The sequence below is a fragment of the Macrotis lagotis genome, chromosome X (assembly GCF_037893015.1).
Source record: "Macrotis lagotis isolate mMagLag1 chromosome X, bilby.v1.9.chrom.fasta, whole genome shotgun sequence".
In the NCBI taxonomy this organism is placed as follows: Eukaryota; Metazoa; Chordata; class Mammalia; order Peramelemorphia; family Peramelidae; genus Macrotis; species Macrotis lagotis.
Window position 1 is genome coordinate 427,126,438 of NC_133666.1, and position 27,196 is coordinate 427,153,633.

General features: G+C 34.9%; 1 protein-coding gene and 1 pseudogene across 4 annotated transcripts in view; both read left to right on the top strand.

Moving 5' to 3' along the window:
* The window catches only part of ATP6V1H (ATPase H+ transporting V1 subunit H), a 132,942-nt gene that overhangs the window by 31,244 nt on the left and 74,502 nt on the right, over positions 1-27,196 (top strand). For 3 of the 4 annotated variants that reach the window (XR_012471945.1, XM_074203694.1, XM_074203693.1), the window contains exons 3-7: positions 1,348-1,450; positions 8,316-8,405; positions 10,895-11,008; positions 12,211-12,315; positions 15,118-15,171. Coding sequence is in view for 3 of the 4 variants with exons in the window: in XM_074203694.1 (XP_074059795.1) it covers positions 1,348-1,450; positions 8,316-8,405; positions 10,895-11,008; positions 12,211-12,315; positions 15,118-15,171 (466 nt within the window). In the remaining variant the exon portion in view is untranslated. The remainder of the gene's footprint in view (positions 1-1,347; positions 1,451-8,315; positions 8,406-10,894; positions 11,009-12,210; positions 12,316-15,117; positions 15,172-27,196) is intronic. The other variant, XM_074203695.1, reaches the window with a different exon arrangement.
* On the top strand, positions 23,718-27,190 carry LOC141500493 (large ribosomal subunit protein eL28 pseudogene; annotated as a pseudogene).

Here is a 27,196-nt window from a genome sequence, read left to right on the forward strand (position 1 = left end):
TGCATTTGAGGATATATATATCATAAAAAGTCTTAATGAACAGTCAAAATTATAACTCACTAAAAGTTACTAAGAAAAAACAGCACAATCTAATTTCTAAATTACTGTTCAATACCCACGAGTAACTTCAGAGACTGACTGAAAAGGAAATAAAAAGTTTATTCTAAATCTAACTAGAGGAAGTTGGTAAGTGGGTCCCTAAACAGTTAGTATTGTTTTGAGTAGAACTTGTATCCTAGTTCCTAGCCCCTTCTGCGGAAGTCACAGTCAGCAAGCAACATTCTGTGACCAGGTTAGGTTAGTAATTTTTTTTTTTCAAAACAGAGATGGAAAAGAAGAGGAAATGGGGTAACCAATGAGAGAAAAGGAGGTTACTAGGGATGCTTTTGCCTTGTAGCTGGTAGGATATGCTACCAAGTGGGAAAGCAATTTCTGTTCCAGGGCAGGAAAGGGGAGATAATAGATTATAACAATTTTATGTATATGGTTAAGTCAGAAACCTGTTTGATTCAAGGTAGAAGGAATGATGTAATCTTGTCTGAGGATACCAGATGGGTTTTACAACAGAGAATAAAGCCATCTGTCAGACAGTGATCCTAGTAAAAGCCTTTTCCACTAAAGTGGTTTGCCATCTTGAGTTGCTGTGGCCCTCACAGTTAACAGTTGCCAGGGATTTGACCTTGTGATAACTAGTTTTTGAAGAACTGATTTGCTTTGTCATTGTACAACATTCTACTTCTATACTCCCCTACTTTTCTACCAAGAGAAGGAAAGTTTATCACTTGTCATCCTATTGATACAGAATTTACATTTAATTTGAGTTAGTTGTCTTTTAGTACTGTTTTCATTTCTACTTTATGAATAGGGGATTTTAGAAGAGAGAAGAACATCTAATATGAACTCGGTGTCTCTGTGTGGTTCATTGGATGCTATCTAAAATTTAGATATCTGGATTAATATGACTTTAATATAAATATGTCATAATAGTATCTTATAACAAATGTGTTCTTTGATTGGATTTGGCTATGTAAATGAGTCCTTTGGTTTTTTTTTGTCATTTTTTTTTTTTTTTGGCAAGGCAGTGGGGTTAAGTACGGCTTGCCCAAGGCCACACAGCTAGGTAATTATTACGTGTCTGAGTCTGGATTTGAACTCAGGTTCAGGGCTGGTGCTCTATGCACTGTGCCACCTAGCTGTCCCTGAGTCCTTTGTTTTAAAAAATAATGAAATCTTAGATTTTAGATTTTGAATACTTTATTATTTTTAAAATTGATATTTTATTTTCCCATTATATGTTATGGAAATTGTTCATTTTATTTAACTAAAAATTCTATCCTTGCTTTCTAGGGGACAGATGATTTCAGCTGAAGATTGTGAATTTATTCAAAGATTTGAGATGAAAAGAAGTCCAGAAGAGAAACAAGAAATGCTTCAAAATGAAGGCAGCCAGGTATTTTATTTTGAGATTTTTTTCATAGTTTAAGGTATATAGTTTGTAAAATTTAGATTAATATGACTTTAATATGAATATGTTATAATAGTATCTTATAATGTGTTCTTCGATGATTGGATTTGGTTAGGCAAATGAATCCTTTTTCATTTTTTTAATTGATATTTTATTTTGTTTTTCCCATTACATGTTATAGAAGTTTTTCAGTATTCATCCACCTGCATATTTATAAGTTACACATTTCTCTACCCTCTTCTCTTCCCACCCCTATCCCCTTAGCGGTGAACATTGTACATATACATTTGTGTTTATCATTTTTACATATTAGTCATTTTGTATGAGGAATTCGGACTAATGGAATAGAAAACCATAGAATAGGAAGGAAAAACACAAGAAGATTTTTAAAAACATGAAGATAGTATCCATTCAGATTCTGGTTTTTTATTTTTTCCTTTCCTCTGATGTGGATGGCTTTGTCCATAACAATTCTCCCAGGGTTGTCCTAGATTTCTGAACTACTGAGATGATCTGCATCCATCATAGTTGATCAGTCCACAATGTTTTTAATGTGTACAGTGTTCTCTTGGTTCTGCCCTGTTCACCTAGCATCAGTTTGTGTAATTCTTTCCATACTTTTCTACTTCATCATTCTTAAGGCTATATTAGGACAAACAGAGATGAATCCCCTAAATTGTTTTATAGAAGAGATTTTATTGTGATTATTCCTTTCATTGAATTTTAGTAGTTTTTAACTAAAAATGTCAGCTTCTACAATGTTCTCATTAGATTTTAGGGCACTTTGCATATTAACTTAAACTCATAGGCTTAAAGAAAAAGTATAACTGATTTAGGAGGGTGTGACATCCAAGTGGAAGTCTCTACTTTAGCACATAGTTAATACTAATTTGATAGACAAATCAATTCTTGTAGGTATTCTGTGAAATAGCTAGGATAACACCTCTCACTTTTTTGGGCTCTTTTAATTTTTTATTTGTAGGTTAGTAAATGGTTTTGCAGATTCTAAAAGTAATGTTAAATTAGTGTTAACAGCACCCTTTCTTCCTATTTTTCTAGGCAGTCCACATATCCTTGATTTTAAATCCATTTAAGTAGCTGATCTAGTTTATCAGCTCTTCCAAAGTATGATTCTTAATCCAGTTTAAGTTGAATGACATGAGGGTCATTAGGGAGATCAATATTGGTGGAGTTAATAGTTTGGCCAGGAGGAGCTCCAAAGAGAACATAAATTTTTGTTGACATTTGTTTTTGGTAATTTTTATGTCAAGAAATGATTGGCTTATGTTTATAATTACTACTTCTGTGTGATGGCTTCATGTGGATCTTCAGGTATCAATTTTGTGATCTTTTTGTTGAGAATACTTAAATGTAGTATTTGTTATATATGGGGCAGAGTTAACCAGCTAATTTGAGAAAGGGTTCTGGGTGGCTTAAAGAAGACAGTTACTTTAATATTTGCTTTTTTTTTTATTAAAGATTTTATTTATTTTGAGTTTTACAATTTTTCCCCTAATCTTACTTCCCTCCCTACCCCCCCACCCCCACAGAAGGCAGTTTGTCAGTCTTTACATTGTTTCCATGGTAAACATTGATCCAAATTGAGTGTGATGAGAGAGAAATGATATCCTTAAGGAAGAAAGGTAGTATAAGAGATAGCAAGATCAGACAATAAGATATCAGGGTTTTTTTCCCCTAAATTTAAGGTAATAGTCCTTGGTCTTTGTTCAAACTCCACAGTTCTTTCTCTGGATACAGATGGTATTCTCCATTGCAGACAGCCCCACATTGTCCCTGATCGTTGCACTGATGGAATGAGTGAGTCCATCAAGGTTGATCATCGCCCTCATGTTGCTGTTTGGGTGTACAGTGTTTTTCTGGTTCTCCTCATCTCACTCAGCATCAGTTCATGCAAATCCCGCCAGGCTTCCCTGAATTCCCATCCCTCCTGGTTTCTAATAGAACAGTAGTGTTCCATGACATACATATACCACAGTTTGCTAAGCCATTCCCCAATTGAGGGACATTTAGTTGATTTCCAATTCTTTGCCACTACAAACAGGGCTGCTATGAATATTTTTGTACAAGTGATGTTTTTACCCTTTTTCATCATCTCTTCAGGGTATAGACTGAGGAGTGGTATGCTGGATCAAAGGGTATGCATTTTTTTTTTTTTACAAATGATGTTTTTTTATACATTAATAGAATATTCTTTTTTAAGAGTAAACAAAATACCCCCTCCCCCAAAATATATAGACTCGCTTGAGTGATAAAGGGGAGGGAAAAAATTAAAATAAAAAAACCAGTAATAATTGTAGGTATGGCCAGGTGGCGCAATGGACTGAGCACCAGCCCTGGAGTCAGGAGCACCTGAGCCCATATCCAGCCCCATACAATCACCCAACAATCACCCAGCCATGTGACATGCAAGCCACCCCAACCCCACTGCCCTGCAAAAACAAACAAAAAAGGCCCCAAATAAAATAAAATAGTAATAATAGTAGGGGTGGCTGGATGGTGGACAGAGCATTGGCCCTTGAGCCAGGAGCATCTGGGTCTAAATCCGGCCTCAGACACCCAACAATCACCCTGCTATGTGGCCCCAGGCAGGCCACCCAGCCCCATTTGCCCTCCACCCCAAAATATTAATATAATAATAATAATAATAACAGTAACAATAATAAAATGTGCTTCAGTCTTCTTCAGTCTTTGATCCATCCCGCGGGTGGATCACGTTCTTTATGATAAGTCCATCGCAAAAGTTACATATTTTTCCACCATTGCCATTGCTGATCACAACTCCCTCCTTTCGTATTTCTCCACTACCATGTACTATATTTTCTCTCCTTTCACTCTGACTCTGCTGTAGGGTAGCTGAGTGGTGCAGCAGACAGATCCCCAGCCCTGGGGCCAAGAGGCCCTGAGCCCACATACCACCCCTTAGACTCAGCATCCACCTGGCCCTGTGGTCCCAGACAGGTCATCCAATCCCAGCCCCTTGCAAGAAGTTAAAAAGAAAATGTGTTATATCTGACCAATCTCCCCCCATGGTCCATCTTCTCCTCCATCACTCACTTCCCCCCTCCTTCTTACTCCAGATGTCTATACCCCATTGAGTATATATATAAGCTGTTTCTCCACCTAGCCACCTCTGATGAGAGAGAAGATTCCCTCATTCCCCCTTGCTTTCCCCCCTTCCATATCATTGTAATAGCTCATTGTAATAAAGAAAAATCTTATTATATGCAATATCTTGGTCTATTCTCCCTCTCCTTTTTCTTTCTCCCGTTCTATTTCCCTTTTTTCTATTGACTTCATTTTTACACCATATTTTATCTTCAAATTCAGCTTTCTCCTATGCTTCAACTATAAAAGCTCCTTCTACCTGCTCTATTAACTGAGAAGGTTCATATAAGTATTATCAGTGTCATTTTTCTATGCAGGAATACATGTAGCTCATCATCATTAAATCCCTCATATTTTCCTCCTCTCCTCCAATCTCCATGCTTCACCTGAGTCCTGTATCTGAAGAGCAAATCTTCTGTTCAGCTCTGGCCATTCCAACAGGAACATTTGAAATTCCCCTGGTTCATTGAAAGTCCATCTTTTTCCCCTGGAAGATTCATTTTTGCTGGGTAGTTGATTCTCGGTTGCATTCCAAGCTCTTTTGCCTTCCGGTGTATTATATTCCAAGCCCTATGAGCTTTTAATGTTGTTGTTGCTAAGTCCTGTGTGATCCTGACTGCAGCTCCACGATATTTGAATTGTGTCCTTCTGGATGCTTGTAATATTTTCTCTTTGACTTGGGAGTTCTGGAACTTGGCTATAATATTCCTAGGGGTTGGTTTTTTGGGATCTCTTTGTTAGGCGGATTGATGGATTCTCTCCATTTCTATTTTACCCTCTGATTCTAGGATATCAGGGCAATTTTCCTGTAATAATTCTTTGAAATTGATGTCAAGGCTCTTTTCCTGATCATGACTTTCAGGTATTCCAATAATTTTTAAATTATCTTTCCTAAATCTGTTTTCCATATCAGTTGTTTTTTCAATGAGATGTTTCACATTTTCTTCTAATTTTTCATTCTTTTGGTTTTGAAGTATTGAGTCCTGATTTCTCATAAATTCATCAATCTCCCTGAGTTCTTTTCTTTGTCTGAAAGATTTGTTCTCCTCAGAGAGTTTTCTTATCTCTTTTTCCATCTGGCCAATTTTGCTTTTTTAAAGCATTCTTCTCCTCAATAACATTTTGAATTATTTTATCCATTTGACCTAAGCTAGTTTTTAGCATGCTATTTTCTTCAGCATTTTTTTGAATCTCCTTGAGTAAGCTGCTGACTTCATTTTCATGTTTTTCCCTGCATATCTCTCATTTCTTTTCCCAGTTTTTCTTCTAATTCCCTCATTTGATTTTCAAAGTCTTTTTTGAGCTCTGTCATAGCCTGAGCCCAATTTCTGTTTTTCTTGGAGTCTTTAGATGTAGGAGCTTGTGTTTCCTCATCTTCAGACTGAGTATATTGATCCTTCTTGGAATCATAGATAATGTATTTCTCAATGGTGTTTCTCTTTTTTCTCTGCTTGCTCATTTTCCCAGCCTAAGCCAGTTTTTGAGGTGCTTCCTGAGCTTTTGGGACACTCCCACAAGGGTCTCAGTGTGTGAGGCTCTGTCCTCCCTCCTGGTCTGTGAATGACCATAAGCGCCCCCCTCTGCTACAGAGCTGAGGTGCGGGGGGGGGGGGGGCCTGCTGTTCTATGGGGGGGCCTAGACTGTGATCAAGATCTGAATGTGGTCAGAGCTCCAGAGTCCTGTTCCAGGGGCAGTGGACAGAGCTTGGCAGTCTCTCTCTCTCCACTACCCTCCCTCTGCTCAATGGGCTTATGCCCTGGGGGCTCCTGCTTACTGGCTCCGCCTGCTTATGTTTCCTGGATCTGGACTGCCTTGGCCATACTGCTAGCTGTGTGGCCAGAGGGCTGGGCTCCACGTGCTGGCTCTGGCAGAGGTCCCCCAGCTGTTCCCCAATTTGTGTCAGGTGCTCCCTGTGATGTAGCTCAGGAACTTCTCCCCCCCTGCTCTGAGCCTTGGCTCCCAGAGCCCTGGGGCTGCCTCCAGGAGGCTGAAGTTCTCTTCTCTCTGGTGGGCCGCCCCTCCCACCCTGGGGGAGCAGAGCCTTTCTGCTCTTTTCCGGGTTACCTTGAGTAGGAGAACTGTCTCACTGGGTCCCTCTGTGGGTTCTGTCTCTTGAAAATTTAGTTAAAGTCCTCAGTTTTGAAGATTTATGAGAGAGTGAACTAAATTTATGAGAGAGTGCCTAAGACAAGATCTGCTCTTGTCTCCATCTTGGCTCTGCCCCAAATTAATTTGCTTTTTTTTAACATAAGGAATACAAATCAAGATTTTGATCTTAAATCCCTAAATGTTTTGAATATTTGAAATAGTTTTTTTTCCTTGCCAGAAAGCCACTTTTTTATTATATAATTCTCAGCTTCGAATAAATTTTCAGCATGACCCTCATGACTACCATTGCTTTCCCACTGGGCTTAGGTAAAACTTGAGGTTGCAGACCTTAAAGGAAAGATGAGAAAACTAGTTTGTCTTAAGCTTGGGTTAGACTGAAATTACTCATATTATCTTGAGATAGATCTCTCTCTCTCTCTGTCTCTCTCTCTCTCTCTCTCTCTGTGTATATTTTATATATATATATATATATAGTTTTATAATATAAAGAAAAAATTAAAAGTGACATTTTCCACTTATTGCTTCTTAACTCTTAAGATTTTTTAAATCTTTATTTAAGAGATTTTATTCTTATACTAGATTATAAACTTCTTGAAGACAAGATTTGTCTTATTTAACTTTGAGTTTCCCATAGCACCTAGCACATACATTGTGTTAAATAGATATTTAGTTGATATTATGAATGAATAAGTGAATATGTCTCTTATTAAAGTCAGTTAAAATGTTTTATATTATAGAATATAGTTAATTTTGTTTTCTATAGCAGCTTGGCAGAGGGCCTCACCAATCTCATTCTTTTTACACCTGGTATTGCATCCATTTAGGGATATCTCAGTGAGGAAACTCTTCATTAATTCAGTTTTGTATCTCTTTTGTGACTTGTCTTTCAGGCAATAGGTTTTTATTATGCCCTTATTCTAGGCCAGACACTATACTAACTTAGGAGGATATAGTATTATACCAGGAAGTTGTGCCTTTGCCCAGGATTCCACAGCCAGTATGTGTTAGTGAAAGGAACATGAATCTAACTCTATTTCCATGATATATGTTTGATAAATTATTAGTTGAATTTAATTTTTTTTAGCTATTATAGTGTTTTTTCAACATATTGTACTTTAGAAGGTGTCAGAATCCCTATGCCTTTCTTCAATGAGGCAGTGTATTTTATTATTGACAGTGTTGACTCTGCTTATTAGAGGAAAAAAAATGGTTCTTTAAAACAATACTGTCTCTTATGTAGCTGTCAACTCTTTTATCTATTTGTATCAGTTCTATAGCAAATATTTAATCTTAAACTTAACATCCCCTATTCTCAAGGGGGATTGTTTCACCCAACTTTTAATTGGTAATTGCACAAGTATGTGGAATAACTTTAGCTTCAAAAATGAAACTCTTTTTAAAAATTTCTTTTGCAAGGCAGTGGGGTTAAATGACTTGATCAAGGTCATATAGCTAGGTAATTATTAAGTGTCTGAGCCCAAATTTGAAATCGGGTCCTCCTGGCTCTAGCCACAGTACTGTCTACTGTGCCACCTAGCTGGCTGAAAATGAAACTCTTGTTGAAGTTATAGTTTACATTATTTAGTATGGATTTGAATGTATTTTTATTTTCTAGTGTGCCAAAACATTTATAAACTTGATGACCCATATCTCCAAAGAACAGACAGTCCAATACATACTAACCCTGGTTGATGATATGCTTCAGGTAAGTTAATACTTCATTTAGTATATATGTTAGCTTTACTTTTTTGTTTACTTTAGAGTATATAAAATTTTAGATTTCACTTACAGATGATGATAGTAAATTTTCCCCAATTCTGTAGCTTGTAAAAATTTGTGTAATTTGGTAATTATCAACTTGTGTAGGTCTGGTTTGTTTTTGAGCATGTTCAATTTGTGGAATTTCCTCATTTATTATTCTTGGGTGGTCTTTAATGATTATATACTATGGGCTTTGAATTTTACTAGCAACTTTTCTTTAAAAATTGACTGATTGTCTCTATGTGCAGAACAGGGTGTGTCTCTTCTGTATTTCTACTCCAGCTTCCTACCCAAGAGCACAACTTATATTCAGATAGGCAGGTTATTGGGTTGCTATTAGACTGTTAACACTAAATCTTATTATGTTCAGAGAGAGTTGAAGAAAAATGATTTAGTGGGTCTTTAGGGATATGTCTTGAAACATGAATGACCATACTGCCATGCTCCTTGTGGTGATTTTATGGATTTACCTTAGATTTTTAACTTTCTGGCCTATAGATTCAGAGAATTAGGTTGAATGAAGTTTTTTCATCATTACCAAATTTTCTGAGCCTCAAATTTGAAGACCTAAATAGCAGTTAAGCATGACTTACTTTTCTTAAGAAGAGAGATTAGACATTTAGATTTGTCTTTTCCTCATCTATCAAAGTACTCTAATTAGACCCCCCAGTGCTTGTGAGTTAAGATTAATCACTTTAGACTTGCTGGAAGATGAGAATGAATATGTTCAAGGCTAGGAAAATTTTTGTTGTTGTTGTTTTTGCAAGGCAATGGGGTTAAGTGGCTTGCCCAAGGTCACACAGTGAGGTAATTATTAAGTGTCTGAGTTAAGATTTGAACTCAGGTTGTGACCTGACTCCTGGGCCTGTGCTCTATCCACTGCGCCACCTAGCTGCCCCTAGGAAAATTTAAAGTTGCAAACAAAAGATCACATGTTTGACATGAAAAGCAAGTAATTTCCTGCCTGCCTTCTAGAACATTGAGAGAGAAAATGATTTGTTGAGGATCCTCTAGACAGTGTATGTTAAAGGTAACACTTGGCCCTATTCCTTGAGCCCAAAGGCTAGCTCTTTTTCACTTTGCCACTATCTTTGCCTTCACTTCCCCACTCCCTTCCTTAAAAAGGGGTAAGGATCCAAGTCAATTGATTGAATACTCAATTACTATTTACTAAATACCTAATCAATTACTATTTACTAGATACCCATATATATATATATATATATATATATATATATATATATATATATACACATATATATATGTCAGGCACTGTGCTAAGTGCAGTTAGTTTTTATTAGGGAAAAGAAAAGATTTTTAGGATCAGATATGCTGTCTTTTTTTGTTTTGTTTTGTTTTGTTTTTTTGGCTCAGCACTGGGGTTAAGTGACTTGCCCAATATCACACAGCTAGGTAATTATTAAGTGTCTGAGGTCAAATTTGAACTTAGGTCATCCTGACTCCAGAGCCGGTGCTCTATCCACTGTGCCACCTAACTGCCCTTGCAGATATGTTGTGTCTTGCAGGAAAACTTCTTTTATTAATACAATTACCATATCAAGTATTGGGGCACTTAAGATATTGGTGTTGTCCTTTGTGACTACGTGCATATTATCCTGGCTATACTTAATCAAAGACTGAGATATTATTTAAGTCAAATCATGAACTTCTGTTTTCTTTATTCTTTTATAATTGAATGTGATAATCAGAATAGGACATGTAAGCTTAAAGTAATGATATGACTATATTTAGAGACTGGGAATAAAGTTTGACCTTTACATGGAGACAGAATATGATTAATTTTGTTAGGACCAGAGGATTTATGTTGGAGGGTAGTGAACAGTAAAGTAGGTTAGATCATATGATATCAGATTTTGGCTTATTTTGAAAGTCATCCATTTAGAGTTGGTGAAGGAGAAATTAGGAATTTAGTATAAATTTTTGAGCACAAATGTGCAATGGCAACATTGTAGTTTAGGAAAATAAGTTCAGAACTTTCTTTTGTATAAAAATAATGCTATATGAAATGCATTCATGGTATTCAATTCTTTTAACCATAAAACGAGAACAGTATTAACTTTTATAGCATTCCCAGATTAGGGATAAAAAGCATTTAAAAATGTAGCTGAATAAAGTCCCTGTTAGTACTATTCTATTTCTCAATAGATAGAATAATTATTCCACAACTTAAAAAGATGAAAGCCATAATCAAATAGTAGGTAATTATTAACATCCAGAAAACAGATAAACAAGAAGCTAAGATGAGTAAAGTAGTATTGTTTATGATCTGAAAATTGGAAGAAATCATTTAACAATATTTTCAGTGCATTTCTATTTGTATGTTTAAGAATGAGGAAAATATTTCTTTTTATTAATTTTTCATGTATAAAATTTGATGTGAAAATGACATTTCTGACCATTATATTTCTTCAGGAAAATCACCAACGAGTTAGCATTTTTTTTGATTATGCTAAACGTAGTAAGACTACAGCATGGTCTTACTTTCTGCCAATGTTAAATCGCCAGGATCTTTTCACTGTCCACATGGTAAGTATGCATTCAATTAATCAAATTCCTAATGTAAAGGAGAAATGACTTTATGAATGTTTGTGGCAGCATTTTTCCATCCCATGGGAATAATCATATCTATACTATTGTTTAGAAATCTTATCTCTGTTAATTTAAGATTAATGACTGGTTAGCCTTAATTGCTGTAAAATACATTATCACAAAGTAGGGGAAAGAGCCTTTATAATTTATAAAGCTGACACTTTAACCACACTTTAAGCCTCATTCAAAAGGCTATGTCATTAGAATTAATGGAGAATAGTACATAAATGAAATGGAAATGATTTAATTGTATTTATGTTGTATTATTATTTTTTTTTTTGTATAATCATACCAACTTGGACCTCCTACCTCCACAAAGGCAATGGCTATGATATTTAGGAACTTGGAGTTCATACTTAGAGTGCGGAATTTGGTCCATTCAATATAGAAAATGCTGGAATTAATATGGTTTTAAAGGTACTTAGGGTTCTATATTCAAGCTATTATTAATATAACTTCTTTCTCATCTCTATAAAATATTTGAGAACATCTTTCATGAAAGGATGAAAAAGAAATAGATGGGCTTCTGTATTTTTTTCCAGCAGTCTGCATTAATTGTCATGCTGTGAAGTAACAAAAGATCCCTATATATTTATTATTTGTTGATTATAAAAACAGCTTTTGACTTTGTTGAACAAAATGTGACCTTGGCTATTTTTCTCTAATAAGATAATCTCCTATGCATATGATAACATTATGTAAGATTTTATCATAAACTAAAGAAAATCACTTTATTCAGTGATCTCTTGTCAACATTATATGTCATGAAACTTAAATAGATCTGTGATCTCATCATTATGGGCACCATTGAATGGTGCTGGGTTGACTCCATATTTTTTATGAGTTTTCTCCTCAGTCAGTATTCAATTTTTAAAAATAATCTTTTATTGATGTCTTGTTTTTTTACACATCATCATCAGAATTTTCTCCTGTATCCCTTTTCCTCTTTCCAAATGGGTTATCATATATGACAAATAGTCATTTTAAAGACAAAAAAATGAAGCCAAAGTCATAAGATTAGATTTTGAAACTCCAAAACATTAGAATTTAAAGATTTAAGGATGCTTGATATATTTTAGGAATCAAATGTCACTGATGATTATTAATCTATTGTAATGAAAGCATTTCTTTGTTTTTAGGCAGCAAGAATTATTGCCAAATTGGCAGCATGGGGGAAAGAATTGATGGAAGGCAGTGACTTAAATTATTATTTCAACTGGATAAAAACTCAGTTGAGTTCGCAGGTAAAAGAAATTTCATTTTTATTCTTGAAAGGAATATGTATTATGATGTTGAAGTTTAATAATTATGGTAATAAATCGAAATGCCACATCTGCTTTCTGATAGGAACCTGCTTCTTTGGATTAGAACTGGTTCCTCTACTCTTCTCTTCTACTCACTTTCTCTTCTTACCTCTTTTTCTCTTCCATTATAGACTTGCACCCCCTGGTAAAATTCTGTTTCTCTTTAACTCCTTTTTGCTGCTTTTCTCTGTCAGTCAGTATCTTGTTTGTATTTAACTTCCTGTCTGTAATTTCCTACTTCATTGCATTTTCCTACCATTGAACATTGTTTAGTTGATGCAACTTATTATTGTGCCAGCCCTAGTGATTCCAAACTTATTCATTTCTGCTTCTCTTGGACACAATATAGCTAGTTGCCATGTTGGTTCAGTTTTTGGACTTAATACTCAAGAATGGGATCAAAGTCAGGGAACAGACAGAAGCTCCTGGGATGGGAGTTAAATCTCTTGGTATTTTGAAATTTTCAGTAAGAATGATGTATTCCTCATAGCCTTCAAATTAGGTAGGTTATGAAGATGAGACTACTTAAGAATGATTTCCAAACAAGGTGAAATAAGGAGTGGAATTCCTGCAAGAAGAACTGGAGAGGAAGTGTTGGAAGAAAGTAGAAGCATATCATTGAAGTGGTACCTAGTGGTTCTAATGATGGAATTGGATTAGATAGAGTAGGATAATGTAATGGGAGGTGGGAATTCACTAGAAGTATTTTGTTTGAGGCATAGGAAAGGGGCAAATACTGATAATATGTTGTTCTTATGGCATTAGATTTCTAATTAGATGTATATTTGAGTAAACTTCCTGAAAGATAAAGATGTATGAGTGTGTGAATGCAATGCTTAAATGGGTTTTAGTTTCAGTCACAATGTGACATTTTCCATATGCTTATTTTCCATGACTGATTCTTAGTACTTTAAAAATTGCACAATATATTTAAGAGTAATGAAAATTGTGATATTTATATTAATATTTATGAAAAAATAGCTTGGGAGAAGTTCAGTAATATAAAATATTTTGCTGGAGCATTAACTTCATTGAAGTAAGAGCCTACATATTTTAGAATGCCTTTTTGGGCTTGGTTTGAAAAAATAATTCTATCTAGAAGAGAGCTATTTAATTCTAAATCAATCATGTTTCTTAATAGATTCTTCAAAACAAGGTACTTAGAATCTGAAAGATAGAAATTTGAAAACGGGACTTCATATTTAAATACATCACTCATTTTAATGTGCTTCATTAACCAGCTAGTCTTTTAGATTTCTTTTGCACTCTTATTATTTGAAATAAGCTGTATTTAGATGACTATCAGTCGACTTTAATTTTAGAATTTGAGCATGTTAACAACATTAATATTTCAGTCGACCTTTGTGTTGTAGCTTGATTAATTTTCTAATTTTTGGAGTGAACATTGGTAGTAAAGAAACTTTAATTTACAATCAGTATTTTGAGAGGTTTCATTTCACTTTTCTTTAGTCTTAAACTTTGGAAATCAAGTTTATTTTGTGACTCAAAACTGGGAGATGGGTGTTATTACAAGAGCCTGTGGTTACAGTATTCCTTCCTCATTTGCTTTATTCCTTTTAAAAATTCAAGGAAGTAATATTGACATAATCATAATTGGCCTTAAAAATTTCAGTGTCTTTAAAAGTTTGTCTTAGAATTGAGTTCAAATTAGATAAGTCATCCTGAAAGAGTCTGCATCTGTCAAAGGTAGAGACTTTGAGCTTCTTTGATTTCTTCTATTTTTCTTTGCATCTACTCTTACTTCAAAGCTTTTCATAGTACCTGGGTGCTGCTTTACTTTTTAGAGCAATGACTGTTGTTTATCTCTAAGAGAACTTTGAATTGCTACCATTATTAAGAGTTCATTCATTGTACTTGTGCCAGGATTGATTTTGTAATCTCTTTTTAAAGATTATCACTGTGATTATTTACAACTATATTTAATGTTTTTTCCAAGTACCATGTGATAGTAATGCTGAAAGATAATTTTTAAATGGTTTGAATTACTTTTTCTCCTCATAAAGATTAGAAATGCATCATTCCACTTTGATTGTTTAAATTCAAAGTAACTGTAAGGTCACATCTTTGACTCTATAGACTTTATAGTTTAGTGGCATCAATCAACAACATTGATTAAGTTCCTGGTTCTAAGATTATGGACAAATACAAAATAAGCTGTTTATTTCCTTAAGGAATTTCTTATGCTCCTTTTGTATACTTATATTTTGTTACTCATTAATTACTCTATGCTAAATACTTAAGAAAATTTTTTTTGATTGCTTTAATACCACTATTAGTATGGCTTAGGGCATTAACTCTAGGGCATAGACCCACATTTCAGGTGATTGTCTCCTCAGATCTATGCAAGGAGAGAGAAGCACAAGTTGATTTAGTACAGAATTTTGAAAACTCCTTGAAGCACTATTGAGAGAAATATCTTCCAAGTTTCCTTATGAAATTTCCCCCTTATTGTCATTTAGTACTTAAGTGACAGTGCTTTTCTCTACTTAACAAGGTCCTTTATATTAAGGAAACACATATTTGCAAATGCTTAATACCATTTAAAGAAAAATTTGCTCTCCAGAATATTTTTCATATTATACTTGTGATATTACCTTGTTATATGTTTGACTAAATAGAATTAGATAGAAATTAAAATTTGCTTAGTTCCCCTTCCTAAATTGATATTTTAGGAGTAAATTAAAAACAAAACTAAGTAATGAGTTATTTATTTTGTAATAGAAACTGTGTGGTAGCGGTGGTGCTGTTGAAACAGGAACAGTCTCTACAAGTGAGGTAAGTATCTATACTATATTAATACACTGACCTAGCATACTAGATTTGTTATTGTTAATAAATGATGCCTAATTTTTAAAAAAATTGTTGACTTGTCTAAATTTATTTTAACTTATCATGACATCACTTAAATCTATTATCGTCCTCTAGGTTTTGGCTATAAATCAAACTTTTTTTGCAGTCCATACTTATAAATTATTTTTAGCATGTAGACATGATCCATTGCTCTTCTTGATCTATTTTACAGGCCAGCTCTTCTATGCATCATAAAAATCAAAGGAGGACTGAATATTTGCTTGATCTTAGTGGGAAGCTGAAATTCTTATCACTCTTTTGAACTTCATTTGTTTAGTTATCTGGACTAATATCTTGTAGATGTTCCTTACAGATGTATAGTGAGGGGATGAATGATTAGCAGGTTTGTCAATTATTTAGCCATAAGATTAAAGAACATTGAATTGGATGGCATCAAGAGACCTGAATGATAGTTCCTGCTTTCCCACTATGAGTATGGACAAATCACCTAATTTCTTCATTCCTGTTTTCTTATTTGTAAAATTCTTCTAGAAGGCTCTTAAGAGCTAGCCAGCTCTGACATTCTGTGATTATAAAGCAACTTAACTTCTTGGTATCTTTAGCATTGTTATCCAAAGAATATAACTTAGAGTCATGTCTAGAAGGTTAGAAGTGCCTTGAGCAAGTGCTTTCTTTCTCTATTCTCTTCCCCACGATTTTCATAAAAGAGAATTTTACTTGGAGTTGAAGCAAGGATACAGATGATCACGTACAAAGGGTTGACACAGAGACCTTGAAGGGAGTGTGTAAAGATTTGTATTGAGACAGCCTCATTTTAGAGTAGTGTTAGAACTGGATGAAGCATCAAAAAGCAATGAGGCTAACTCTAATTTGCCAGGAAAAAATGACCCACCTTGCTGAAGTGATTGTAGGTGTGTAGGGGCTTAAATATGTGTGTATGTATATATGTGTGTGTGTGTGTGTGTGTTTGTGTGTGTGTGTGTTGTTCCTGAGTCATTATTATAGAAATTAATTAGTTAATAAGCATTTCTTCTCTGGTCTCCTTAGGTTTGAAGTGTAATGGTCACTCATGGGCCTGATTCCAGAAATTATAGGCCTGGAAGCTTTAGCCTGCTTTGTTGTCCCATTCCAGACAGGTTCATCCCTCAGGCAGTGTGGTAGCCCCTAGCTCCTATGGGCTTGTCATACTGATTCCACAGTTAGCATGGACATCTGTTTGACTTGGCCCATTTTGGCTAGCTCCTTGAGCTCAATAGATCTCTACACCACCTCCCTAGAAGCACAGATTATAGACATGTGCCACCACTCTTGGAAACAGGAGCGACAACTTCAATTATATTTGCAAGGTACATACAGAGTAGATGGAAGATAGCTATAGAGAGGAAGACTAGCAGCTTTGGAGACTGGGACAATTCTCCTATAGAAAGTGAGATTTGAATTTAATCTTGAAGGAATTTAGGGATTCTAGGAGGTGGAGATGAAATGGGAGAACATATCAGGTATAGGGGACAACTATGGCAGAGGCAAGGAGATGGGAGTTGTATTGGCTTGTAGGAGGAATGACAAAGCAGGAGTGACAAAACTGCAAGTCATCTTATGTGCTGAGGGCAATAAAACTTAAGAAAACTGGAAAGATAAGAAAGGGTAGGAAACCACATAGGGGGCTTTTTATTTGATCCAGAAAGTGTTGGGAAAATTATGAAATTTAATAATCAAGAAGATGGTATGATCAACTGTGATTTAGGAAAGTCACTTAGGCAGGTGTGTTGAGAATGGATTGAAGTTGGGAGACATTTGATTTAGGGAGACCAATTAGACTATTGTCCTAGGCCATACGAGAGGTGATAAGGATCCAGAAGTAGGGGGATAGTTGTGGATAGAAGAGTAAATATCTGAGGAATGTTTTGAAGGTAAAAATACTTGGCAAATGAATATGTAGTGAATGAGAATGAGGAGCCTATATTACTGGGACATGGGTGATTTTGTTGTTATTGTTTGGGCCAGCTAGATGGAAAGTGGCTAGAATGCTGAACTTGGAGACAGGAAGACTTCTTGAGTTCAAATCTGGTAGGCATTGTTATTAATTTTTAAGAAGGGATTTTTCAGAAACAAGGTTCCAGGCATTAGTTGTAGACAGGACTTCAGTTGGTAGAAGCATTGTTTTAGTACTGTCAGGTATAAAGTTATAGTTCTAGCTTGTAATTGCAGATGGAAGAGAGAGAGGCTAGAGAGAGAGAGGGAGATGATGGAAGGAGAGAGAGATGGATGTGAAGAGGACGGCTACCATGATCAGATTTTTTTATTTTGTCTTTTAAAAATTGAGTGTCCTATATGACATAAATAATGTTTTGACTGCTTCAAGATTCCATTGTTTCATCTGTTTAATCACAGATTACTCTCCTCTACTAATATAAATTGCAACTCCTCTATAATGGCCATCTTGGTGATGAATATCATGTTTTAAAAATTTAGAAGACCAAAATTTAGTTAACTTCATGAAACATTTAGATCTGGAAGGGACTTTAGAGGTCACATAGTCTGGTTTCATAAAAACTGGAGTTCAGAGAGCTAAGTGATTTTTAAGCTTTTTCATTTTGAGATTCCCTGTAAATTTATTATTCTTTGAAGAGACATTCTTCTCAGTCAAATTGGAATGCAGTCTCTTTAAGTATGTTTATTAATAAATGCAAATTTTTTTGTTCTTTCCTGAAGCTTTTGAATTTTTAATAGGGGATTCTTTAACTCAAAATCTAATAGTGAAATTTCAAACAGTGGTGACTGGAGATGTGGAGGATAATTTCAGATAATGAATGCATCCAGGTGTCTTGTCAGAAACCTACCATTAGACAGTTATCTATTCTGATAAAGCTTTCAGCCCCAGAACTGAAAAAGTTAGATATAGGTGAAGAGTGGTTTTGGCAGTTTAGCATTGCATGATTTTACCACTTGATGTCAGTATAAAATAAAATTTTATTCTGATGAATACTACAAAAATGAAAAAGAAGTCAAAATGTTGATGGGCTATACTCTTCTAAAATGGTTAGAGAGACTTGCCTTAAGGTTGTAAGTGACTCATTTCCCAAACTCTTTTAAAACATGCTTGTAGTTTTCTAAATATATGAAAGCAACTATCTCACTTTCAACTGTGAGGACATTGTGCTGCTTAAGTTTAATAATAGGTTTCTGGTCTGTAATTCAGATTTTTTCTTTGAGGGTGGTATAAAATTTTAATCTTCTTTTGGCCTATGATTAATTCATAATTTTTAGGGGACAAACTGGAGTGGTTCATGATCAAATAAGGTATTCTTCAGGCATAGTCATATATATATATATATATATATATATATGATGCAAGTAGGAATAACTGCTTTACTTTTTATATTCTGTGTCAGAATTAATTTTGAGGTAGATTATTTGTATTGTAAATAGTATTTTTAAAATTTTAAATAGTATTTTATTTTTTCCAGTTACATGTAAAGAGTTCAAAATTCAATTTTTAACAAAATTTTTAGTTAAATTTTTTTCCTTATTTCTCTGAAGACATCAAGCAATCTGATATAGGTTATGCATGTGCAATCATGTTAATCACATTTCCACATAAATCATGTGAAAGAAGAAAAAGAACAAAAGGGAAAAACCATGGAAGAATTCCAAAAAACAAAAAAAGTGAAAATAGTATGCTTCATTCTTCAGTCAGAGTTCTTTCTCTGGATGTGGATAGCATTTTTTAATCATGAGTTTTGGAATTGTCTTGGATCACTGTATTGTTGAGAAGAGTTAAGTCTGTCATAGTCAATCATCACATAGTATTACTGTTGCTTTGTACAATGTTCTACTGGTTCTGCTCACTTCACTAAGTGATTATAAGTCACTTCTAGCTTCTGGGATAAGAACTCACTATTTGATAAAAACTGCTGGGGAAAACTGGAAAACAGCATTCCATTACATTCATATACCACAACTTGTTTAGCCATTCTCCATTTGATGAGCAATCCTTTAGTATTCATTTCTTTGCCACCACAAAAAGAACTGCTTTGAATATTTTTATACATGTCATTCTTTTTCCTTTTTTAGTGATCTCTGCGATATGGATCTAGTAGTGGTATTGTTGGATCAAGGGTATACAGAGTTTTATAACTTTTTCTCTCATATTAGTTAATTTGATATGTGTGAGGTGGTAGCTCAGAGATGTTTTAATTTGCATTACTCTAATTAGTAGTGATTTTAGAGCATTTTTTCTTGTGATTATAGATAACTTTAATTTCTTCCACTGCCAACTGCTGCTTCATATTCTTTGATCATTTTATCAATTGGTGGTTGACTTGTATTCTTATAATTTTCACTCAATTCTCTATATATTTTAAAAATGAGGTTTTAATTGAAACATTTGTGGTAAATCCTGCCTCTTCTCCCTCCTCCACCGCCATCTTTCTGCTTTCCTTTTAATCATAGTTGCATTGATTTTGTGTGTGCAAACCCTTTTTAAATTTAATGCAATCAAAATTAGCTATTTTGAATTTCAGATTGTTTCTCTCGTTTGATTATAAAGTCAATCTGACAGGTAAATTTTTCCTTGCCCTCCTGGTTTACTTTTGGTATCATCCTTTGTCTTAAGTCATGTACCCATTTTGATTTTATCTTGGTATTATATGTGAAAAGTTGGTCTTTGCCTAGTTTCTACTTACTATTTTCCAGTTTTCTCAGTAGTTTTTATCAAGTTGTGAGTTTTTATCCCAGAAACTGGAATCTTTGGGTTTATCAAACAGTAGATTGCTATAGTATTTTAACATTACGTCTTGTGTACATAATCCATTCCACTGATTCATCACTGTTTTTTAACCAATAACCAAATAGTTTTAATGATTGCTATTTTATCGTATAGTTATAGATCTGGTACAGATAGATCATTTTTTTAATATTTTTTTTCCATTAATTCCCTTGATAATTCTTGACCTTTTGTTCTTACAGATTTTTTTCAGGCTCTATAAAACAATTATTTTTCTTGTGTGATTGGAATGGCACTGAATAACATATACAGTTAGAATTGTCATTTTTATTTTATTAACTTGGTCTACCCAAGAGCAGTTGATAAATTTTTCCAGTTTAGATCTGATTTTATTTGTATGAAAAGTATTTTACTGTGTTTGTATAGTTCCTGGGTTTGTCTTGGCAGGTAGACTCCCAGATTTTTTATATTGCCTACAGTTAATTAATTAACTAATTAATTTTTTTAGCTTGTTTTTGCAAGGTAATAGGGTTAAGTGACTTGCCCAAGGCCATACAGCTAGGTAATTATTAAGTGTCTGAGGCCAGATTTGAACTCAGGTACTCCTGACTCCAAGACCAGTGCTCTATCCACTGAGCCACCTAGCTGCTTCTCTACAGTTAATTTAAATTGAATTTCTCTTTGTTTTTTGCTGCTTGACTTTCTTGGTAATCTATAGAAATGCTGATGATTTATGTAGGTTTATTTTCTTTCCTGAAACTTTGCTAAGTTTGTTAATTGTTTCAAGTAGTTTTTTAGTTGATTCTCTAACTATACCATCATATCATCTGCACAGAGTGATAGTTTTGTTTCCTAGTCTAATTTCTTCTATTTTATTTTCTTATTGCTAAAGATAAATTTCTAGTACAATATTAAATAATAGTGATGTAGTGGACATCCTAGTTTTACCCTTGATCTTATTGGGAAGGCTTCTAGTCCCTATTACAGATAATGCTTGCTGATGATTTGATTTGATTTTTTTAAATTTCAGATGTATTTCTTGTAAGTGGCATTGTAGGATTCTGGCTTTTAATCCACGCTGCTGTTGGTTTCTGTTTTATGGGAGATTTCATGTCATCCCACAATCAAAGTTGTGATTATCAACAAGGCATCAATTTCTCTCCATTTTACTTTTCCCCTATTTCTCTCCTTCACTCTCTTTCTCATCAATGTTTCCTTCAGACTTCTGCCTCCCTCAATCTGTCCTCCCTCTTCTCACCCCCCCCCTTCTTTTTTTCCTTCCTTTCCTATTTCCTTATAGGGTAAGATAGATTTTTATACCCAACCAAGTATGTGTGTGTGTGTGTGTGTGTGTGCCATTATTCCCTCTTTGAGCCAAATCTAGATAATAAAGTTCAAACAGTGCTTATCCCCCCCTATCCCCCCCCCCCCCCATTCTTTTCCATTACAGGAATAGGTCTTTTGTGTCTCTTCATGTGAGATAATCCTCTTTTTGTGAATTCTCTTGCTCCAGGATTTGTTTAGAGACTTGAATTAGCCTTGTTTCTGGGAGGGAACTGGGGACAGTTCAGGCAACTTCTTTGCTTTTCTCTTGGCTTTCTTGGTTCTGCTTCATACTTTTGTAGAGTTTTAGATGATAAGCACATGATTATAATTATAATTTTTAAAAAATTTTAAATAAGCATAAAATTGTTGGAAAAACTGTCAAGTTATATGCAGGAAATTTGGAAAATAGAGTTTGATTTGTAAACTTTTTGAGTTACTGTCATTCTCAAAGTATAGCCAACACAATAACGTTGGATGACCCTTCTTTATATATCAGTTGCTTTCCTTCAAAGTTCTTTGTGAAGCGGATATTTTCAGAATGAATCTTATTTTCCTTTTGACTTTCCTTGTATTTTTTTGTTCAAATTTGTAATATAAGCACTGAAAAAACTTTTATTGGGATGATTTTAATAAGTTCAAAATTTTAACTTACATTGAGGACTGTTGGAAGCTAGTTTAACTTTTTAAAAGTTTTTGCAAGATGATTGCTGATATGGAATGCCATTTAGTTCCATTATTGTAATTAAATATGATCTTTATAACATGAAATGACATTCTTAATGTTTTGGGGCAGTGTGTGTGTGTGTGATGTATAAAACTTTCTATGTAGGAGTTGCTGTAAAACTGGTGAAACAAAGAGAAATGAAAGGAGTTGAAATATCAGGGATACAAAGAGCATTTAGAAATTATTTAATTTCATACATGTGGTTCTGCAGTGGATGATGGCACACTTTTTATAAACTTGTTCAGTGCCCAGAGTGGCGTACTGCATGGGGTTGCATTTTGGGGGTCAAGGAGAAAGCTGAATCATCTCAGTCTTGGGACATTTTTGCCATGTATCTTGCATTTACATTCAGAGGCAAAATGAAACATTTAATAGGATATCTGATTATATTGTATCATAATATTATGATAAGTATTTGTAAAAAAGCCCACCGTGAAAATTAATGTAGTTTTTGTGCCACCATCAGTTGCCAAGTATGAAGAGATTGAAGACTTCTATGAAGAACTTGATAAGATCTTCCAAATTAAATCTTCATGTATTGTGATATATTCTTATATTTCCCCACTGCGAAGGTGGGGAAAAAGTGAGAATCATCAAGAATGAATGGGAAAGTATAATTAATGAAAAATGAATGAGGGGCAGCTAGGTGGCACAGTGGATAAAGCATCAGCCCTGGAATCAGGAGTACCTGGATTCAAGTCCAGTCTCAGACACTTAATAATTACTTAGCTGTGTGTCCTTGGGCAAGCCACTTAATCCCATTTGCCTTGCAAAAATCTAAAAAAAAAAAAAAACCAAAAAAAAAATGAATGAGAAGACCTCTGTATCACAAACATGTCAAGAAAAAAATTAATAATACTTGACATGGCAAGCAACATATGACACTGGGGGAAAAAAGATTACAGTTTAACAGATGGGAAAAAAACTTAATTATTTGTGAGATGTCCTTGAATCAGCTCATTCTGTATGAGACTACTGAATTATCAGGACAAAGATAAGAAATAATAAAACACAAGAAGAAATATCAATTATGAATTTATATGCTTATTCTGTCATTTTTATGTAAAAGTCTTCTATAGCCAAATTAAGGGCATCAATTTGAAAGATGAAGGTATTAGTAAGAAATAATAGACTTGTGCATTTTTTACCTTGAGGGTGAATATTCCCAGTGAGTCCCTTTGCCTGCTACTGTCATTCTTTTATTTATTCATTTTGGGTTTTTTTGCAAGGCAGTAGGGTTAAGTGACTTGTCCAAGGTCACACAGCCAGGTAATTATTAAGTGTCTGAGAGTCAGTGTTCTATCTACTGTACCACCCAGCTGCCCCTGCTACTGTTGTTCTTATAAGGATTTGGACACTTTAAACTTAGTTTATGGTGCTTAGTTTATGAATAGTTTTTCCTGTTACAGGTTTAGTGTCTCATTCTGGTTCATTTTCAAGCTCCACTCAGTCTCTGGTAAATCTCTGAGAGATGGGGAACCTAAGCCCTTCTCACACTGTGAGTGGTTGAGAGCTTAGATAAGCAATGACTTCCTTATGGCATAGATTCACTTCACAGAACTTAGCTTATGTATATTTGAGTGTGTCATATTATCTCCCATCATCAAGCAACTGTTTCTTTGAGTGAAATAATGTTGTGGACAGATTCTTTCTTTTGGCTAGTTTTCTGTCTTGACTGTAGTATTGTATAGGATTTTTAGTGTCATGTTTGCTTCCCCCCCCCCCCCCCCCCCCCCCCCCCCCCCCCATGATTTGGGCAAATCACCTCTGAATGCTAAGGAAGATTTGTCAGTTGAGGGAGAAATATGGGTTGGATTGGAGCAGAAGGTTTGTTGCCTAATTAATTCTTTTGGCTAGTCCATGGGTAAAAGTGAAGAGGTCAGTGGGATCTCTGGAGAAATTTGATTGTCATTGTATTCTGTTTAAGAGGGTGTGATTTTATTCACTTAGGGAGTTAGTAGATGTCCCAGAGCAGGAAAATAGAGCCAGATAAATGAAGAACATGGAAAAAGGGAGTGGAATGAGGAGAAAATAAGTCAGACTAAGGGACCTTAGTTTCTGTTTCTTGAAACTAATAATTTTTTTTGGCAGATATTTTAGGAGAGCTAGCTTTTGAGTTCTTCTGGTCCCTGTGCCTATTTTCTGTTGCTGATTATTGATTTCTTGGTTCTGTCTTCAGTGGCTTCTTGCTCCATTGTGGCCTTCTGATCAATTTCTGATTTCTCCACACAACAGCTAAACAGCTATTCTGACTTGTGTGTGGTTTTGGCTAGCATGTTTTTTCCTTTGTTACTGTAATATGCCTTCTCCTTGGCTTTTGAATTTTCTAGGGTTTAGTACTAAGGTCTTAATTATTTATATTTAGGCATAAATTATGGTTTCAACCCTGGCATGACCATGACAGACCAAGACCAAGGGGAAAAATGCTTTAGCCATTATTTGTTTTGCCCAGGCCCTGGACCCCAAATGGATTGATTATGTAGTATGATGTTAGTGATCTTAACATCCAGTGTAACTTGTCAGTCATGGAGACAGACAAAAAAATGGAGTTAGTTAGGTTAAATACTTTAAAAAAAAACTTATATAATGTATTGTCAAGGAAAACTCTTTGGATTTTATGAATTGTTTATTTCCATATAGGTGGTTGTTATAAATTTGGGTGTGTTCCTGTTCCATATAGGGACCTGTTTATTCTTTATATTTATATATGTTAGTAGAAGGATTTAAAAGACTCTTGCCTCCTTGATTCACTTTATGATGGACTTTCATTTGGGGTCCTCAAGAGAGTAATCCTGTTGATTATTTTATCAGTTTTGGTTATTCACTTGAAGAATTTCCCCTTGAGAAGATCTGTTTTCTGATTGAATGAAAAAAACAAATTAATGTTATTTGCTATTTAGATGATTTAGAAAACAACATTGTGATACAGTGGAAAGAGTGCTGTATTTCTAACCAAAGGACCTGGGTTTGAATTTTGACATTCCTACTTAAAATCTTGTATGATTTAGCGCAGGGTAACATGAACTTTCTGAACTTCAATTTTCTCATTTGCAAAATTGTTGAATGTAATAAAAGACGTTTAAAATCTCTTCTAGCTTTGGATCTGTTATGAGTTTGTAAAAAAACTTCAAACCTTGTTGCGTCTTTGCTAATTTAGTAGTTTATGTGTAGTCAGTAAATAATTTTTTTCTTATCAGTGCAAATTATATATATATGTATTTACTTTTTGCAAAGCAAAGTGGTTAAGTGGCTTGCCCAAGGCCACACAGCTAAGCAATTATTAAGTGTCTGAGGCCGAATTTGAACTCAGGTCGTCCTGACTCCAGGGCCTGTGCTCTATCCACTGCGCTGCCTAGCTGCCCCTGCAAATTATATTTTGCCAAAATAGTGAATTTTGAAAGTAAAGTTTAATAATGTGCTTTCTTATAGTCCAAAAGACTCAAAGTATTCTATTGAATGACATAGAGAAAGTAATAAGAAAGATACTTTTTTTTTTTTTAGGTTTTTGCAAGGCAAGTGGGGTTAAGTGGCTTGCCCAAGGCCACACAGCTAGGTAATTATTAAGTGTCTGAGACTGGATTTGAACCCAGGTACTCCTGACTCCAGGGCCGATGCTTTATCCACTGTGCCACCTAGCTGCCCCCAAGAAAGATACTTCAAAGAATTTGTAGGTCTAGATCTGTTAAAGTAGATTAGTACTCAGTACCTTAGTGAAATAGTCCTATTTGTTAGAAATTTATTATCTTTTAGCTAGACTGGTGATAAACTACTCCAAACTTAACTCCAAAGTTTGCCCATTTTGCTGGACTGGTTCCTTGATGATATTAGATAAACAATTCTTTGCCAGGAAGTGGCAAATGTTTAAAAATCTTTTAATTAGCCCTTTCTCTCTCTGGGAGTCACTGCGAGTGCAGCCCCCTCCCCCCACCACCACTGCCACCATGTCAGCCCACCTGCAGTGGATGGTCCTTTGGAATTGCTCCAGTTTCCTTATCAAGTGCAACAAGCAGACCTACAGCACTGAGCCCAACAACCTCAAGGCCCAGAACTCATTCTGCTACAACGGGCTGATCCACTGGAAGACGGTGGGCATTGAACAGGCTGCTGATGGCAAGGGCATCATGTTGGTGCTGAAGTGCAGGTCGGGTCAGAGGAAGCCTGCCACTTCCTATGTGAGGACTGCGATCAAGAAAAACGCTCAGGCTACCCTCAACCGTGCCTGACATCATCTGCAAGAATAAATACCGGAAAGATCTCCACATGGCCACTCTTCATCAGGCCAGTGCCATCCTGCAGAGCCAGAAGCTTGTGGTGGTGAAGAAGAAGTGAACCTGCCCACCCAAGAGCACCTAAAGTACCAGACCTGCCTTTGGCTAATAAAGTAAAGCTGCCTAACCAAAACAAAAAATCTTTTAATTATAGAATCATTGGGGTAACTAGATAGTGCAGTGGATAGAGCACTGGCCCTGAAGTCAGGAGGAACTGAGTTCAAATCCAGCCTCAGACACTTAATAATTACCTATCTGTGTGACCTTGGGCAAGTCAGTTTTCTCATCTGCAAGTCAAGTTTTGCCTTGCAAAAACAAAAAAAAAAAATTATAGAATCACTGCTTTAGTTTTGTTATTTGGTGTACCTTATCTATAATGGCAATATGGTACCATTTATATTGCTTTTAAATTATTTTTTGCTTTTTAGAGTTAAGCATTCATGAATATCCTCATGAATTTAGAAGAGATTCTTTTAAAAATCAGATGATTTTTATACTACGTATAAAAAAATTCATTAAGAATTGCTTTCTTTTCATATTATCATTAATTCTTGGCCTCAAACACATTTGATCTCTATAGTGCCATTTTTTCAGGTTAAATGGTATTTTAAAAGACTGCTTAACTGAATAAATAGTATATATAAGCTGTATTTCCCCCTCTTGTTTTTCCTTGAATCTCTTTAAATATATAAACAATTTCTAATTGAGAGTTTAATGGAAGAACTAACAATCAAGATTGTTCTATAAGCTTAGTTAATTGGATTACCTAGCTCCTACAAGTACAAAAGGTCTCTGCTTGAGAAGACCTTTTCTTGTGGGAGCTAGGTAATCCAATTTTACATGTCTCTGTGAGTATTTGTGTGCAGCTTTTATCTTTTAGATTCAGGATTCTATGGATTCAAACTTTATGCTACTTTTAAGACTTTATTCTTTTTTCTTACTTAG